Below are 16,004 nucleotides of genomic sequence, written 5' to 3' on the forward strand. Positions count from 1 at the left end.
AATGTTGCACACTTTACTCTTTTTGATTACTTTGTAGAATTCCATTTTGTAAATTCACCAGTTTATTTATATTCTGTTGATGGGCATTTGGGTTGTTCCCAGTTCTGGGTAGAATTTGAAAAGTGTGTTATAAGTACTTTCATATTTTTTTTGTTGATATGTGCATTCATATCTTTTATATACCTAGAAGTGGAATTGTTAGGTTTCACAGCTATGTTCCATTTCAGGTGAAATTGCCAAGCAATTTTTCACAGTGTTATGCCATTTTACCCTCGCACCAGCAATATGTGAAAATTGCCATCCTTCATCCAGAGCAATTCTTGGTGTTTTCAGATTTTTAAATTTTGACCATTTTCGTGATATTAAGGGTTTCTATCTTTGTGCAGATCTCATGAAAGCAGCACCTGAAGATACAAAGAGAGATTGTTATTCTGTGAAAGGAGATTGACTATTCATTCTGCTATTCTGCTGCACTTCTGCTAATTTTTCTTTATAGTCCAGGCAGAACCTGAGATTTGAATTATTTTTTGATTGGGAGAGCTGAACTGGAACCAATCTTTGTGGTTTTTCATAGCACTAATCTTTTTTTTTTTTTTTTTAATATATTTTATTGATTTTTTACAGAGAGGAAGGGAGAGAGATAGAGAGTTAGAAACATCGATGAGAGAGAAACATCGATCAGCTGCCTCCTGCACATCTCCTACTGGGGATATGCCCGCAACCCAGGTACATGCCCTTGACCGGAATCGAACCTGGGACCTTTCAGTCCGCAGGCCGAGGCTCTATCCACTGAGCCAAACCGGTTTCGGCCATAGCACTAATCTTATGTAATGATTATGAGCATTGATTCAGGAACAATGAATCCCAATTAAGCTACTGTAGATTGTGCTTCAGTTTACTCATCTGTAATAATTAGCTGTAAATTGCAGATTATTATGAATATGAAAAGAATTAACATACACAATGTACCTAGGCCAGAGCAATTGCTAAAGTATTAGTTATTAAAGTAAATTGTATTTACATAAAATATCCTATGTGTATAAATAAAGAAAATTTATAAAGCATTTTTAAAATTTACCTTGCAATGAATAATTATTACATGTTAGAATACATGTGTTATTTTAACCCAGGTCCAGTCCTGAGGGAAACTATATTTAAAGCAGAAAATGTCTTCATCTTCTAAAGAGCTAGCTTTATAATAGGCAAAAGGACAGTGCTCAGAAGGTTCCTTATCACAAAATATCTTCTATCAGTATCTCACTTCACCTTTGGACCATTTTTCAGTCTTACAGACTTTTACTTTAATGTTAAAACATATAACCCACAGGAAAAGATATTCTGAAGCTCCCTTATCAGCAAAGCTTTAGAAGAAAGCTTTGACATCTTGGTGAGGGAATAAAGGGACACGGAAAGATTAGGGGGATGCTAAAACAACCTTCTGAGACTTGATCTTTTATTTATTTTTTTAAATTTAAATCCAAAGTATTACTTATGTCACCTTTTTCCCCCATTGACCTCTCCCTGGCTGCTCCCACCCGCCAGCACATGCCCCCACCCCCCTATTGTCTGTGTCCATTGGTTATGCTTATATGCATGCATACAAGCCCTTTGGTTGATCTCTTACCTCCCACCCTCCCACCATCCCCTACCTTCCCTCTGAGGTTTGAGGGTCTGTTTGATGCTTCTACCTTTCTGGATCTATTTTTGTTCATCAGTTTATGTTAATTTTATTCCACAAATGAGTGAGATTATATGATATTTATCTTTCTCTGACTGGCTTATTTCACTTAACATGATGCTCTCCGGGTGATACTTGATCTTTTAAAAATAAAAACATTTAGAACAAATTTACTCTAATTCTAAAGTAACTAATTGTTTTTCCATTTACATAGAAAAGATATGTTTATTAGTGAAAAACATTCAAAAAGCATTTTGAAAATACATGTTGTTTGACAACTATTTTGAGCCTTCAATCCCAGCTTTACCTTTTCGAGGGTGTAGGGTGAGATGGTAAGAAAGGAGTAAAAAGTAGACTATCCAAGATAAAATTTGTCTATGCCTGACCTGGCTACTTAAAAAATTGTTTTTTAAATTCCTCTTTGGTAATGAAGGCATCATGGAGTATTCAGTGTAGTAGGGAGGATAAATATTGCTAGGTCATTAAAAGTTTGCAAGTTTATGAAATAAAAGTATAATGTACTGTAGAATAGAGTAATAGGCAAACCTAATGTAGCTGATAGAAGAGGGTTAGAAAAAGTACCTGGAGGAAATGAAGCTGAAACCCAAATGATTACATTAGCCAGTGAGAGAAGGGATAGGTAATTCATCTGCTCAGCAGAGGTATCAGCATGTATGAATTTTCAAAATTGGGGGAGTGGCAGTGGCATTTTGGAAGAACTGAGTTTTTATTTGAAATAGGAAAGAGATGAAAACTGCCAGTTATTAAAATATATATTTATTGATTTTTAGAGAGAGAGAGAGAGGGAGAGGGAGAGAAACATCTATCAGGTGCCTTCTGCACAACCCCTAACCGATTGAGCCCGAAATCTGGGCATGTGCCCTGACTAGGAATATAACCTACAACCTTTCGGTGCACAGAACAACGTCCAACCAACAGAGCCACACCTGCGAGGGTGCCAATTTTTAACTAACACATTTTAATTACTATTTTATAGGTAATTTCTGGACAGAAGCTCACACGATTATTTACGTCAAATCAAATATTACCAAGTGAATGCTTGAGTTGCCTTGTAGAGCTACTTGAAGACCCAAACATAAATGCACCACTGATCTTCAGTATCATCAGTTTGTTATCTCAATTAGGTAATTTAATTTCTCTTTTTAAGTTTTTAGAAGATTTTTGAATGTAATAGCTTTTAAAGGGCAGATTTAGTTATAGGTTAGGAGAATGATTCACATTCCAAAAATTTCTTCATTGCAGGACCTTACAGAACTATTTGCTTTGTGGATCTCTTGAAAGGGGACTATTGTATGCATCCTTTCTTAAAATTATTGGAATGAAAAATCTCAAACATATTAGGTTCAGTGGTCTACAGATAAGAACACACTTTCCTAAATGCTGACCTACCTACTTTTGAATTAAAAAAAAAACAACCTACATTTACGTAATGCCAGTATTAAATACACAAGTCAGAATAGTTATAGCTAATGATTAAATAAATCATCCTTTTTTTATAGACTACACTGAACTTGGAACGAAGGGTAAAAAAATGTAGGTGTCGCTTTTTCTATTTTTAAGCTTTAGTTTTTAAATGTTCACTTATTAGTTACCTTTTTTATTGATTTGTGTTTGGAGGTATAGTGGAGATATTTTTTGTGTGACTATAAAATTAATACATACTATTAAAAAAAAAATAACAGTGAACCAGAAGGATCAGCCCGGCCAGCTGGCGTGGCTGAGTGGTTGATCGTCGACCTATGAAACAGGAGATCACAGTTCAATTCCCAGCCAATATTTGCTCAAATATGCCCAGGTTGCAGCCTCAGTCTCCAGTGTGGGGTGTGCAGGAGATAGCTGATCAATGATTCTCATGATTGATGTTTCTGTCTCTCCCTTCCTCTCTGAAATCAATTAAAAAAGAAAAATAGAACTTTCTTGGTGAAAATATTCTCTATCTGTTGTCCAGTATTGTAACTGTAAGCCACATAGGACTATTGAGCATTTGAAGTGTGAGTACTAGACTAAGGAACCTAATCTTTTAATTAATGTATATTTAAATAGCCATGTGTGGCTAGTCCCTACCAAATTAGATAGCATAGATTAGTGGTTCTCAATCTTCCTAATGCCGCGACCTTTAATACAGTTCCTCATGTTGTGGTGACCCCAACCATAAAATTATTTTCGTTGCTACTTCATAACTGTAATTTTGCTACTGTTATGAATCGTAATGTAAATATCTGATATACAGGATGTATTTTCACTGTTACAAATTGAACATAATTAAAGCATAGTGATTAATCACAAAAACAATATGTAATTATGTATGTGTTTTCCGATGGTCTTAGGCGACCACTGTGAAAGGGTCATTCGACCCCAAAGGGGTCGCGACCCACAGGTTGAGAGCCGCTGGCATAGATATAGAGAGTAAAACAAAATTAGTCTTTATTCTTCACCACCACCTTCCTCATCATTTCCACTTTGGAGAAGATATTGAGGATCTTTCTTAATGGTTTGATATGTGTTTTTCCAGATCTTATTCTATATTATAACAAATGATTATAGATTAAAATATTAACAAATAATTTTATTTATTTTTAACAAAAATGGTGTTGCAGAGTAATGCTCGTTTTCTTTTGTACTTGCTATATTTTAGATGTCCTTCCATAATGCTTTCTTTTTAATAGCTACCTTGTACCACATTGTAGAGTACTATAATTTATTCAACCACTCCACTAAGGATGTGTACTCATGTATGTTCTTTTTTGTGTTTTTTTGCTGTTAGAATCAATACATTTTTCTGTATTTTTGCTCAAATTTTACTGAGTATTTGTTGAATAAATTCTCAGTAGAATATTCAGACATTGTTCAATTTAACAGTTTTTATTACATTGCTTTCCAAAAAGGCTATGCTAATTCCAACATCCACCAACCATTTATATGAGACTGGCAGTCACTTTCAATGTTTAAATATGTTAAAGAGATGATCTTAATATTTGCTTTTTAAATTTTTATTTATTTTTTAGTTAATAGACTTCATTTTTAGAGCAGTTTTAGATTATAGAACCATTGAAATAATTTTAACAGCAAAATTTCTACAAGCAGGTGTTTTCCTTGAGATTAATTTAGCTTATATTGAGAAATCATTTGTTTATTGGCAAAAACGGAAAAGCTAATACTCCCTTCTCATTTCCAGCTCATAAAACTTCTGTGACTAAACTTCTGCATTGGAAAGTATTTGTATGTAAAATAGTCATATCATATTTAATGTTTTTATATAATGGTAAATTTGATATAGAAATTAAAATTTTAACTTTCATCTATGAAGACCATATGTAAAATTGATAATGTTTTGTGCACTTTAATTTACAGCTGCAGACAATGAAACCAGAGACTATCTTCAGAATACATATAACCTGAATAATGTGTTGGCAGGAGTGGTATGTCGCAGCAGCACTTGCCACAGTGATTCAGTGTTTTTGCAGGTATATGCACCCACACAGTACTTTTCACTTCGTACTTATTTTTCCTTATTTTCAGATCAAAATTAATAGTATCTGTTAGTAACTGCTAGCTTATAGAGTATATGCTGGAATGATTAGGCACATTCTTGCCATTAATAAATTTAAGAACTAGTTGATCACACATGTACTACTATTTAAAAGTTGTGAAGGGAAGCTTATTCACATTAGCACTATTACTAAAAAAAATTACATTATAACTTATTTGACAGACTTTAAACACAGGTGTCAGCATTTAGACCGTTATTTACATTAAAATTATAATTTGAGTTGGCATCTAGTGTCATTGTTGAGGAAACATTCTACAAAAATTGAAGCTATAGATTTGGTCTTATTTTGCATAGACTCAGAGCTCTTATACCCATAATATTTTATTGAACCTAAAATGCAATTGTAAAAAAGAAAAGTGTTGCCAATTAAACGTACATGAAATTTTAAAGATGGTAAATGTGAAAAAAATATATATCTTAGAATTGATGGAATATGTATGTTTTAACCTACATATACTTTTAAGATGATAAAGTAAACCAAGTTGATGAAACGATGCTTTGTTTAAAATAGGGTGTATAGGAATGTGTGAATCAGAGATGAATCCTAAGGTTCTTGGTAGTCTTATTACTTAGTGTTAAAAAAAAAAGAGAGAGAGAACCATTTTAAGAAATGGAAACATTTTTGCTCTAAATTCTGCCTCCTAAAATGGTGACATGTTCAGAATATGCACAGAACCCTAGCTTGTGAGCATGCAATATGTTTTGTGTGTTTATATTCATTACTGTTTTTTAATTCTCAGTGCATTCAACTTCTGCAGAAGTTAACATATAACGTCAAAATTTTCCATTCTGGTGCAAATATAGATGACTTAATTATATTCCTGATAGATCATATGTGAGTATGCAACCAAACATGTAACCAAATAATCTACTGGTTTATTTTTAAACTAAAACCATGTATTAGTTCAATTTTTCTTAGATAAATTTTTCAATCTTCTTTAAACTGAGACTGATTTCATATCTACTCCTCTTACATAATTTTAAGAATCAAATGATATAAAGCAGCTTTAATATTTATAACAAAAACTTATGAAATGACTTTATTTGAACAGAAAGAAATTATTGATCCTGAAAGTTGTGTTTATATGTAATCTTCTTGATAGGAAAATATACTGATGAGATAGCATATGGTCACTCTGACAATTGTTTTTATATTTCTTTTTTTTATTGTGTTACTGTTGTTGTTGATTTCCTCCCATCCACCCACCCTTTCCCGCCTTCCCACTGAGATTCCGCACTCTGTTCCATGCTTCCATGTCTCTGGATCCACTCCATTCATCAGTTTATTTTGTTAATGAGATTCCACACATGAGTGAGATCATGTGATACTTGTCTTTCTCTGATTGACTTATTTCACTTTGCATGTTTTCATATTTCTATGCTGCAATTGAATAGGATAGTTTTGTTTCAAAACATGAAATAAGTGGGCAATACTATTCAAAGCTTGATGGTCTTCACATGTTCAGATTTTTCTTTTTGCATACAAAGAGGAATTTATATGTATAAATTTTGAATAATTTAAAATGAATTTAATAATTTTATTTTTTATTTTTCTTAAATAACAGTCAGTCTTCTGAAGATGAGTTAACAATGCCTTGTTTGGGATTATTGGCAAATCTTTGTCGGCACAATCTTTCTGTTCAAACACACATAAAGACTTTGGTAAGAATTTTATAAGATGTTTCTTTCTTGTTTTGTGGTTGGTTCTATGTTTCAAGAAAATTTCATTCATTTTCTCTTGTCCAGCTGATCCATCAGAGTTAATGAAGAATCAAATTGACATATAAATAATTTGAATTATTCCAGCTTTCATATGTGTTGTATTTAAGATATTAAGGGTTAATACAAGTGTTGAATACTAAAAGATTTCCTTCTGGTAGCATTGTTTGTTATATTGACTAACACAAGAAAAACTAAATTATTTTGGCTGATAGAAGGAAGGCACATCATGGGCAATCCCTTTTATCCCAGTCTTTTTATTTCCACAAAATCAGTGTCAATTCCATCAGAAAGATTAATCAGTAAATGCCTCGCATCAACTACCACTACTTGTGATAAGTGAAGGCACACTAATGCATTTAACTGACCCACCATTAGAAATGTATTAAATCTAGGAAGTTTGTTGATTCTTTAAGGTGCTTTGTGAACAGTTTCCCTGCTGTGCAATCTATTACCTGTTTAGTTTTAAATTAAGTAATATCTCATTTCTTCATGTGTTGGATTATTCTGACCTGATCTTATTTTGAGGTGGGGTTATTAAACTTTTACTCTTAATCCCATATCTAAACAGTGCTCTTCACCAAGATTATGCCTATTGATACTGCTGTACACAATATATAAAATATCCTCTCCTTGAAATGATCTCTTAAGTTGATAAGGATGTTTAATAATAAAAGTTTACCTACCTTGTGGAAGATAAACTTTTTGAACTCAAATATAAAACATAATTTTTATTCTAATTTAATTTTTAAATTTTTTTCTTCCTCAGAATAATGTGAAATCTTTTTATCGAACACTTATAAGCTTCTTGGCCCATAGTAGTTTAACTGTAGTTGTGTTTGCACTTTCAATATTATCCAGTTTGACATTAAACGAAGAGGTTGGGGAAAAGGTAAATATGATTTCTTCATATTATTTTTTAAGATAATTATGAAGTTTTATTCTCTGATACTTTAAAAATCATTGAGCCTCTTTATTAAGTTTTAGGATGATTTCAACTTAACTTTTCTTTTTTTATAATATGCTTTCCCTAATTTGTTTTTAAGTTGTTCCATGCTCGAAACATTCATCAGACTTTTCAACTAATATTTAATATTCTCATTAATGGTGATGGCACACTAACCAGAAAGTATTCAGTTGACCTACTGATGGATCTCCTTAAGAATCCTAAAATTGCTGATTATCTTACCAGGTATGGCTCTCTGACAAATTTTAAGACTTAAAAAAAAAACAACAGTAAAATAAATACCAAAACTGCCTTTTTAGATTTAGTAAACTTGAATTCTACCGATTCACAATAGACTAAATAAGGATATTTTGATGTTCTTTATTCCCATTCTTTTTGCTTTCCTGACCTGAAATGTAAAAGTATAACAGGGCGTGTGTGTGTTTCAGTCTTTGCTTTAGATGAATAAAGTTGTATTAGACTCCAAAATGTACACACTATGATTAATCTGTTTCAAAACCAGTTTTAAATCTTAAACTTGATGATTTTTTTAAATACTATTTTTATTATATTCTTTCAGTATGTTTTTTTGTGGGTTTTTTGTTTGTTTGTTTGTTTTTAAATAAAAATGGATGTTTCCTTCAGTGGGTGCCTCTAGTGTGTTATAAGGTAAAAATGAGAACACGTTTATATGTCTATTCTATTTCAATGGCATTTCGTGTGATTATTTATGTTTTGAGTTTGATTAGTAATTGTTTTCCAGAGAGCTCACAGTTTTTGTATCTTGAGTTAAGTTTTCCTAGTGTGATCCTAAGTTAGAACATTGTTGAAATTGTTTCAAAAAGTTAAATTAATGAACTATTCAGAAACAAGAAAATGTTTATTGAGCTTTACTATGGTCAAGTATGGAGGAGGAGAAGCAGGGATATGAAGACATAGTTCTTAAACCTTAAGGAATATAGAATCTAGAAGTTAAAAAAGAACAAAAGCTAAGCACTAGGGCAAGGTTGACCACTACTCATATGGTTAATGATACTTTGTAATACCAAACAGCATTCACATTGGCATTTTATATTTTCTTAAGCATCAGTGGATAAGAAAACTGTCTTCCAGAGTGCCCTCCCTTTATCTGCCTTCTCTTATCTGTTCTAAGAATCTTCCCAATATATTCTCATGTAATACCCATTCTGACCACTAAATGGTGCTTATTTAACAGCTTTGGAGTAAGCAGAAAAATTATTTTGAGTATACCTCTCTAGGACAGAAAGATAATCTGATTTAACATTACTAAGTGGTTGCTTAATCACTTCTGGGTATCTCTCAGTTGCATTATCTATTTTCTTTTCTGTCTAACCTAGAACCCTAGAGTCCCCTCTGGAAAGAAAATTATATTGACCCTATGTATTTGCTGTACCATTTAACAAAACATCCCTGTTTCAAAGTCTAACTTAATTCCTAGATTCCTGATCGAAGCTTGAGAAAAATCATACCGTATAAATTTTTATGCAGCATGCTTATGATCTCTAACTTTATCCGGTTAACACCTCTTACATTTATTCCCAGTCAGCTTTCTTTCACATTTTCTACAGTAGCTCCTTTAAATATTTACTACTATATAATTGCAGTTACCTCAAATATGTTATGGGCAAAGTTACCCGTGTTTATTCCAATTCTTACTGAGTGTCCTGTTTTGTTCATAAACATATCCTATTATCCTGTGCATTGTCTTATTCTGTCCTATCTTCAGTTTCTCCTATCTCTCTAGTCACTCGTGCCTACCATTCACTTGACTTCCTTGATTTATACATATGCCCAACTTTCATCTTTTTCTTCAACCATATGTTCCTTTAATATCTGTGATCTGCCATTGTATTCAGGTGAATATTCAAATTCTCAGTATAGCCCTCCAAAATGTGGTGACTGGCAATCTATCAGCCGTATTTCTTCACATTTTCTTTCGTATGTACTTTTGAATAATCACTTCAGACAATAAATAGAACTACCAACTTGTTAGATACGCCGTTTGATGTATCCATGTAGCATTTCCTCTGGAGTGCTTCATCTGGATGGCTGAAATACTCCTTCCACTGTATATGTCTGATGCCTTTTTAAAAAAAATATATTTTATTGATCTTTTACAGAGAGGAAGGGAGAGGGATAGAGTTAGAAACATCAATGAGAGAGAAACATCCATCAGCTGCTTCCTGCACAACCACTACTGGGGATGTGCCCACAACCAAGGTACATGCCCTTGACTGGGATCGAACCTGGGACCCTTCAGTCCGCAAGCCAATGCTCTATTCTCTGAGCCAAACCGGTCAGGGCGCCTTTTTGTTCTTTAAGACTCAAGTCCGCAAAGCTTCACCTGATCAGGGCTGTTTCTACTAAATCTGGGTTTGATATCCATCCTATTTCATAGCATTTTATACATTTTCATTATAGCATATTTTACATTCCATTATATTATTTTGTCTTTTTGCCTTCATCCTTAGACTGTGAGTTCTCTGACAGGGCACTCTTCTCCCAAATCTAGGATGTACCTGTCACATAGAACGTAATGTGAATGGTACCACTAGTACCTCTTAGAGTTAACACAGGGTCCTGTTCCTTAACATCGGGTCCTGCTCCTATATCTGCAGAGCCTAATTTAATGTCTGGAAATTGTAGATGCTTTATAAATAAGTATCTGTCTAATTTATTAGTATATTAGTGTTCCTTGAATTTTACAATCTTAAAAAAAAGCTATGGAGATACAGAAAGTTTCAGTGATTTATTTATTACCACATGTCATTTTTTTCATTTTATAAATGATAGCCAATTTATGTATATCATAGTGGTAGAATGTATTTTAAGTTTTGAGTAAAAACTTTGTAAAGACTTTTATATTAGAAGCCAAAATAAATACATGAAAGAAAAGACAATTAAATTTTATATTTGTGTTGTGCATAAGTTATTTTTGATGTATCAGTTTTATAATCTTATTGGATATATTTTTTTAAATTTTGTATTAGTTTCAGGTGTGCAGCATAGTGGTTAGACAACAATATACAAAGTGTTTCTCCCTGATATTTCCAGTACCCACCTAGCATCCTAAATAGTTATTACAATGTTATTCATTTAATGTATATTTTTATTTTAAACCTAGGTATGAGCACTTTTCTTCATGTCTTAATCAAGTATTAGGTCTTCTTAATGGAAAGGATCCTGATTCTTCTTCAAAGGTAGGTAAAAACATGACTCTTTGTTTTAAACTTTTAAAAAACTATAATATGAGGAAAAATCTAAGTGCACATTCTCTCAATTTTTACAAACTAAACATAGACATATAACCAGTATATAGATCAGGAAACACAACATTACCAATACTCTAGAACCCTCCTAGAATCTTTATACACTGGCATATGAGTCCCTTTGGAAAACTGTTTCATGGTGCCTACTGAGCATATGTATACCATATGACACAACAATTCCACTCCTAGCTACATAGGCAAGAGAGACATGTCCAAAATACATACAGAAAATGTTAAACAAATAGAAAATGAAATATTTAAATGATACCACTTACTAATTTTTTAAAATATCAACTGCTTAGGGGATAAGGCCAACAAAACATTACAAAACCTCTACTCTGAAATTATGAAACATTGAGAGAAATAAAAAACTTAAATGACTATGTTCATAACAAGTTCATATAGATAGTAAGAGTTTACAATGTTAGGTTATTCGAAATTATAGCAGGTTTTACAGTGTTTATTGTTGTTGTTGTTTTTATTGATTTCAAAGAGGAAGGGAGAGGGAGAGAGAGATAGAAACATCAATGATGAGAATTTTTGATTGGCTGCTTCCTACATGCCCCACAATGGGGACCAAGCTACTGCAACCCATTTGGAATCAAACCATGACCTTCTGGTTCATAGGTTGACACTCAACCACTGAGCCAAGCCGGTCAGGCTGTTTTTGTATTTTTCTCATTTTGGGTGTGTGGAAATTGGGAAGCAGATTATAAAATTTGTATGGTTATGCAAAGGTCCAAAAATAACTGCGGCTATCCTGAAAAAAAAAAAAAAATGAACCAAGTTGGAGGGCTTATACTACTACCAGATAATAAGATTTAATATGAAGCTGCAGTAATTAAAACAGTGAAGTATTGTTATAAGTATAGTTAGCTGGCCCAGTGGAATAGAGTACAGTCCAAAACCAAACCCCTAGTTTATGGATCTTATTGATAACAGTGCAGTATTAAAAGTATGGTCATTTCAATAAATGCCACTGGGTCGACTGAACATTCCATATGGGAAAAAACTGAATTTTGACCACTACCTCACACCAAATGAGAAAATCAGTTCCAGAAAAACTGTAGATCCAAATGTGCTAGGTAAAACAGTGAACTGTGATCTTTCAGAAGAAACACCTAGCAGAATATTTTTACAGCCTTGGAATAGGTGAAGATTTTCTTAGACAAGAAACAAAAACACCAGTTATACAGGAAAAAAGTTGATAAGTAGGATTGCATTAAAATTAAGAGTTTCTGTTCATGAAGAGTCCACCAATAAGAGTGAAAAGACAATTCACAGTGTGGGAAAAGTTCTTTATCATACATATATTTAAAAAAGGACACATCTAAAATATATTATTTAAAAACTTATACATATATGTCAGAAAAAATATGATCTCCAATAGCAACCTAAAAAAGAAAACTTGAATTGGTCAATAAATATGAAACAGTTATTCAACTTTATTAATATTAAGGGAATGCAAATTTAAATGGTAATGTGATACCACTGCATATCCACCAGATGATTAAATTTAAAAATAGGGATAAGATCAAGCATAAATGAGAGTGTAAAAAATTCCTAAGTGTCCCAGTATGCATGGGCTCAAAATTGGTACAACTGCTTATGAAAATTAGTATTTACAGTCAAACCTTTGTTGTGGAACAAAACTTTGGTTCTCAGCTCCACAACCCTTTCATACTGATACTGTACTAACATTGGACACATGCATATATCAGGACCCAACCATTTAACACTTAAGTATTTACCCCAAAGAATTGAAAACATGTTCACCAGAAGATATATACAGAATATAGCAGTACTGCTCATAATAGCGAAGAATTAGAAACAATTCAAATACCATTAACAGTAGAATGGGCAAATAAACTGTAGTATATACACATTGGAATACAGTCAAGCACTGTTTAACAATGGGGATACATTCTGGGAAATGAATCTTTTGTCTGAACATCATAAATGTACTTATATAAACTTAGGTGGTATAGCTTACTATACACCTAGGCCAGTGGTTGGCAAACTGCGACTCGTGAGCCACATGCGGCTCTTTGGCCCCTTGAGTGTGGCTCTTCCACAAAATACCATCTGCGGGCGCACACGTACAATGCGATTGAACCTTCATGGCCCATGCGCAGAAGTCGGTATTTTGTGAAAGAGCCACACTCAAGGGACCTAAGAGCCGCATATGGCTGGCGAGCCGCAGTTGGCTGACCACTGACCTAGGCTATAAGGCAGGGGTCCTCAAACTTTTTAAACAGGGGGCCAGTTCACTGTCCCTCAGACCGTTGGAGGGCTGGACTATAGTTTTAAAAAAACCTATGAACAAATTCCTATGCACACTGCACATATCTTATTTTGAAGTAAAAAAACAAAAGGGGGACAAATACAATATTTGTATTTGCATGTGGCCCTCGGGGCGTAGTTTGAGGACGCCTGCTATAAGGTGTAGCCTATTGCTCTTAGCCTACAAATTTGTACAGCATGTTACTGTACTGAATACTGTAGACAGTTGTAACACAACGGTATTTATGCAGCTAAACAGAAAAGGTACACTAAAAATACAGTATAAAAGATTAAAAAAGGGTACTTGCTCTGGGTGAGTGATTGAGTGGTGAGTGTGAAGGCCGAGGACTTTACTGTACCCTGCTGTAGACTTTCTAAACACTGCATGCCTACAGTAAATTGATAAAATGAGATTAAATCAAGCACAAGAGACGATGCAATCAAGAGATACTATAAACACAAGAACTTTGAAGGTGCTACTGGTGTAACAGCATACTGTTTTACAGCAAACTTTATAAGTAGAAAGTACATTCTAAAACAGGGGTCCTCAAACTACGGCCCGCAGGCCACATGCAAATACAAATATTGTATTTGTTCCCATTTTGTTTTTTTATTTCAAAATAAGATATGTGCAGTGTGCATAGGAATTTGTTCATAGTTTTTTTTTTTAAACTATAATCCGGCCCTCCAACGGTCTGAGGGACAGTGAACTGGCCCCCTGTTTAAAAAGTTTGAGAGCCCCTGTTCTAAAATAATGATTAAAAAGATTAGTATAGGCCTAGCTGGTTTGGCTCAGTGGATAGAGCATTGGCCCTCATATTGAAGGGTCTTAGGTTCAAATTCAGTCAAGGGCAAATACCTCAGTTGCAGACTCCATCCCCAGCTCTAGTCAGTGTATGTGAGGGAGCCAACCAATTGGTATATCTCTCTCACATTGGTGTTTAGCTCTCTCTGACTCTCCCCCTCCCTTCCACTCTCTCTAAAAATCAATGGGAAAATATCCTCAGGTGAGGATTAACAACAAAAAAGTATAGTATAGTAAATATATAAAGCCATAACATAGTCACTTATTATCATTATCAAGTATTATGCACTGAAAATAATTATGTGGCTATACTTTTATACAACTAGCAGCACAGTAAGTTTGTTTACACCAGCCTTACAAACACTTGAGTAGTTGTGCTCTGACATTAAGATGACACTAAGCAATAGGAATTTTTCAGCTCCATTACATCCTTACAGGACCACCATTGTATATGTGGTCTGTCATTGACTGAAGTGTCATGATATGGAGCATGACTGTATTATACAGCAGTGAACATGTGTGAAATGCAGCTGCATGCAATAATATGGATGAATCTCACTGATCCAATGCAAAGCTAAGGAAGCCAGACAGAACATATGTACTGTAAGATTCTGCTTATATATAGTGTGGGGCAAAAGTAGATTTACAGTTGTCAGTATGCTAAGCAGAGTTTATTCTTGTATTATTATTTATTGTATTATTTTCCATACGAACAACTATAAACCTACTTTTGCCCAACCCTGTATAACGTTCCATATGATTGTTTAATATAAACTGGTAGGTTGATAAAAAAAATTTACATAGAAATACAAAAATCCAAGAATAGCTAAGATAAAATAATCTATATATCAGAAATCTGTTGTGGAGAAGTGGTTCCACATGGCCTTAGGAGGGGACACAAGTGGGTTCTGGAGTTCTGATAGAATTTTCTTTCTTGATCAGATGGCTAGTTACACAGGTGTGTTCACTTTGGGAAAACCATCTAGCTGTGCACTTGTGATTGATTTATTTACTTCTCTGTATGTTATACTTACAGAGTACTTGTACTTGAGAAAGTATTTTCTTGTAAGATAAACAAGAAACTGGTAACATGGCTTGCCCCCAGGGAATGTAGTTACAAGTCAGGCTGGTATGTGCTTTTGATTTTGGAATCAAGAAAATGTACCTTTTCGAAAACAAGTACTACAATTTATATTTAAAAGAGAATAAATCAGATTTATTTGTTTCATAGTAAATGCTATTGGACTGAATTATGTTAAAATTTAGATACTATCAAGTTAATTAAAACACAAATCCCAATTATATGTCAAGAAATAGACAAAGGTAGGAAGTAAGTGACAGGCAAAGAGACACAAAAAATTTTTTTATTTTTTTATTTATTTATTTTTTTACAAAAAATTTTTTAAAGCTAGGTTGGTAGTATATGAAATGTAGAATCTAACTTAACAGCTAATAAACAAGTTGATGTGGGATGTAATAGGAAAAGGCTCAATTAGCAAAGAAATGCAGAATTTGGGGAGCTAAGGGACATAATGCTGACATTATGCAAATATAGTATAGAAATAGCCATTCTTAATGTTTTAAGGCTTGTTGGAACACCACTTTTAAATATCGTAAAGTATGCTTTATGGCAATTCTTGAATCTTAGTATGATAGCAAATGTTAATTATTTTATTTTTAATTTTTTTTTCATTTTAAAAACAAAACTTAAA

The 16,004-nt window shown here is 33.4% G+C and overlaps 1 protein-coding gene across 1 annotated transcript in view; it reads left to right on the plus strand.

Moving 5' to 3' along the window:
- CIP2A (cellular inhibitor of PP2A) overlaps nucleotides 1–16,004 on the plus strand; it is a 47,266-nt gene that overhangs the window by 2,108 nt on the left and 29,154 nt on the right. Inside the window, exons 2-8 of the mRNA XM_059687900.1 lie at nucleotides 2,676–2,823; nucleotides 5,051–5,163; nucleotides 5,990–6,084; nucleotides 6,815–6,911; nucleotides 7,738–7,860; nucleotides 8,015–8,160; nucleotides 11,060–11,135. Of these exons, the coding sequence (XP_059543883.1) occupies nucleotides 2,676–2,823; nucleotides 5,051–5,163; nucleotides 5,990–6,084; nucleotides 6,815–6,911; nucleotides 7,738–7,860; nucleotides 8,015–8,160; nucleotides 11,060–11,135 (798 nt within the window). The remainder of the gene's footprint in view (nucleotides 1–2,675; nucleotides 2,824–5,050; nucleotides 5,164–5,989; nucleotides 6,085–6,814; nucleotides 6,912–7,737; nucleotides 7,861–8,014; nucleotides 8,161–11,059; nucleotides 11,136–16,004) is intronic.

This window comes from Myotis daubentonii, chromosome 3 (assembly GCF_963259705.1).
Source record: "Myotis daubentonii chromosome 3, mMyoDau2.1, whole genome shotgun sequence".
In the NCBI taxonomy this organism is placed as follows: domain Eukaryota; kingdom Metazoa; phylum Chordata; class Mammalia; order Chiroptera; family Vespertilionidae; genus Myotis; species Myotis daubentonii.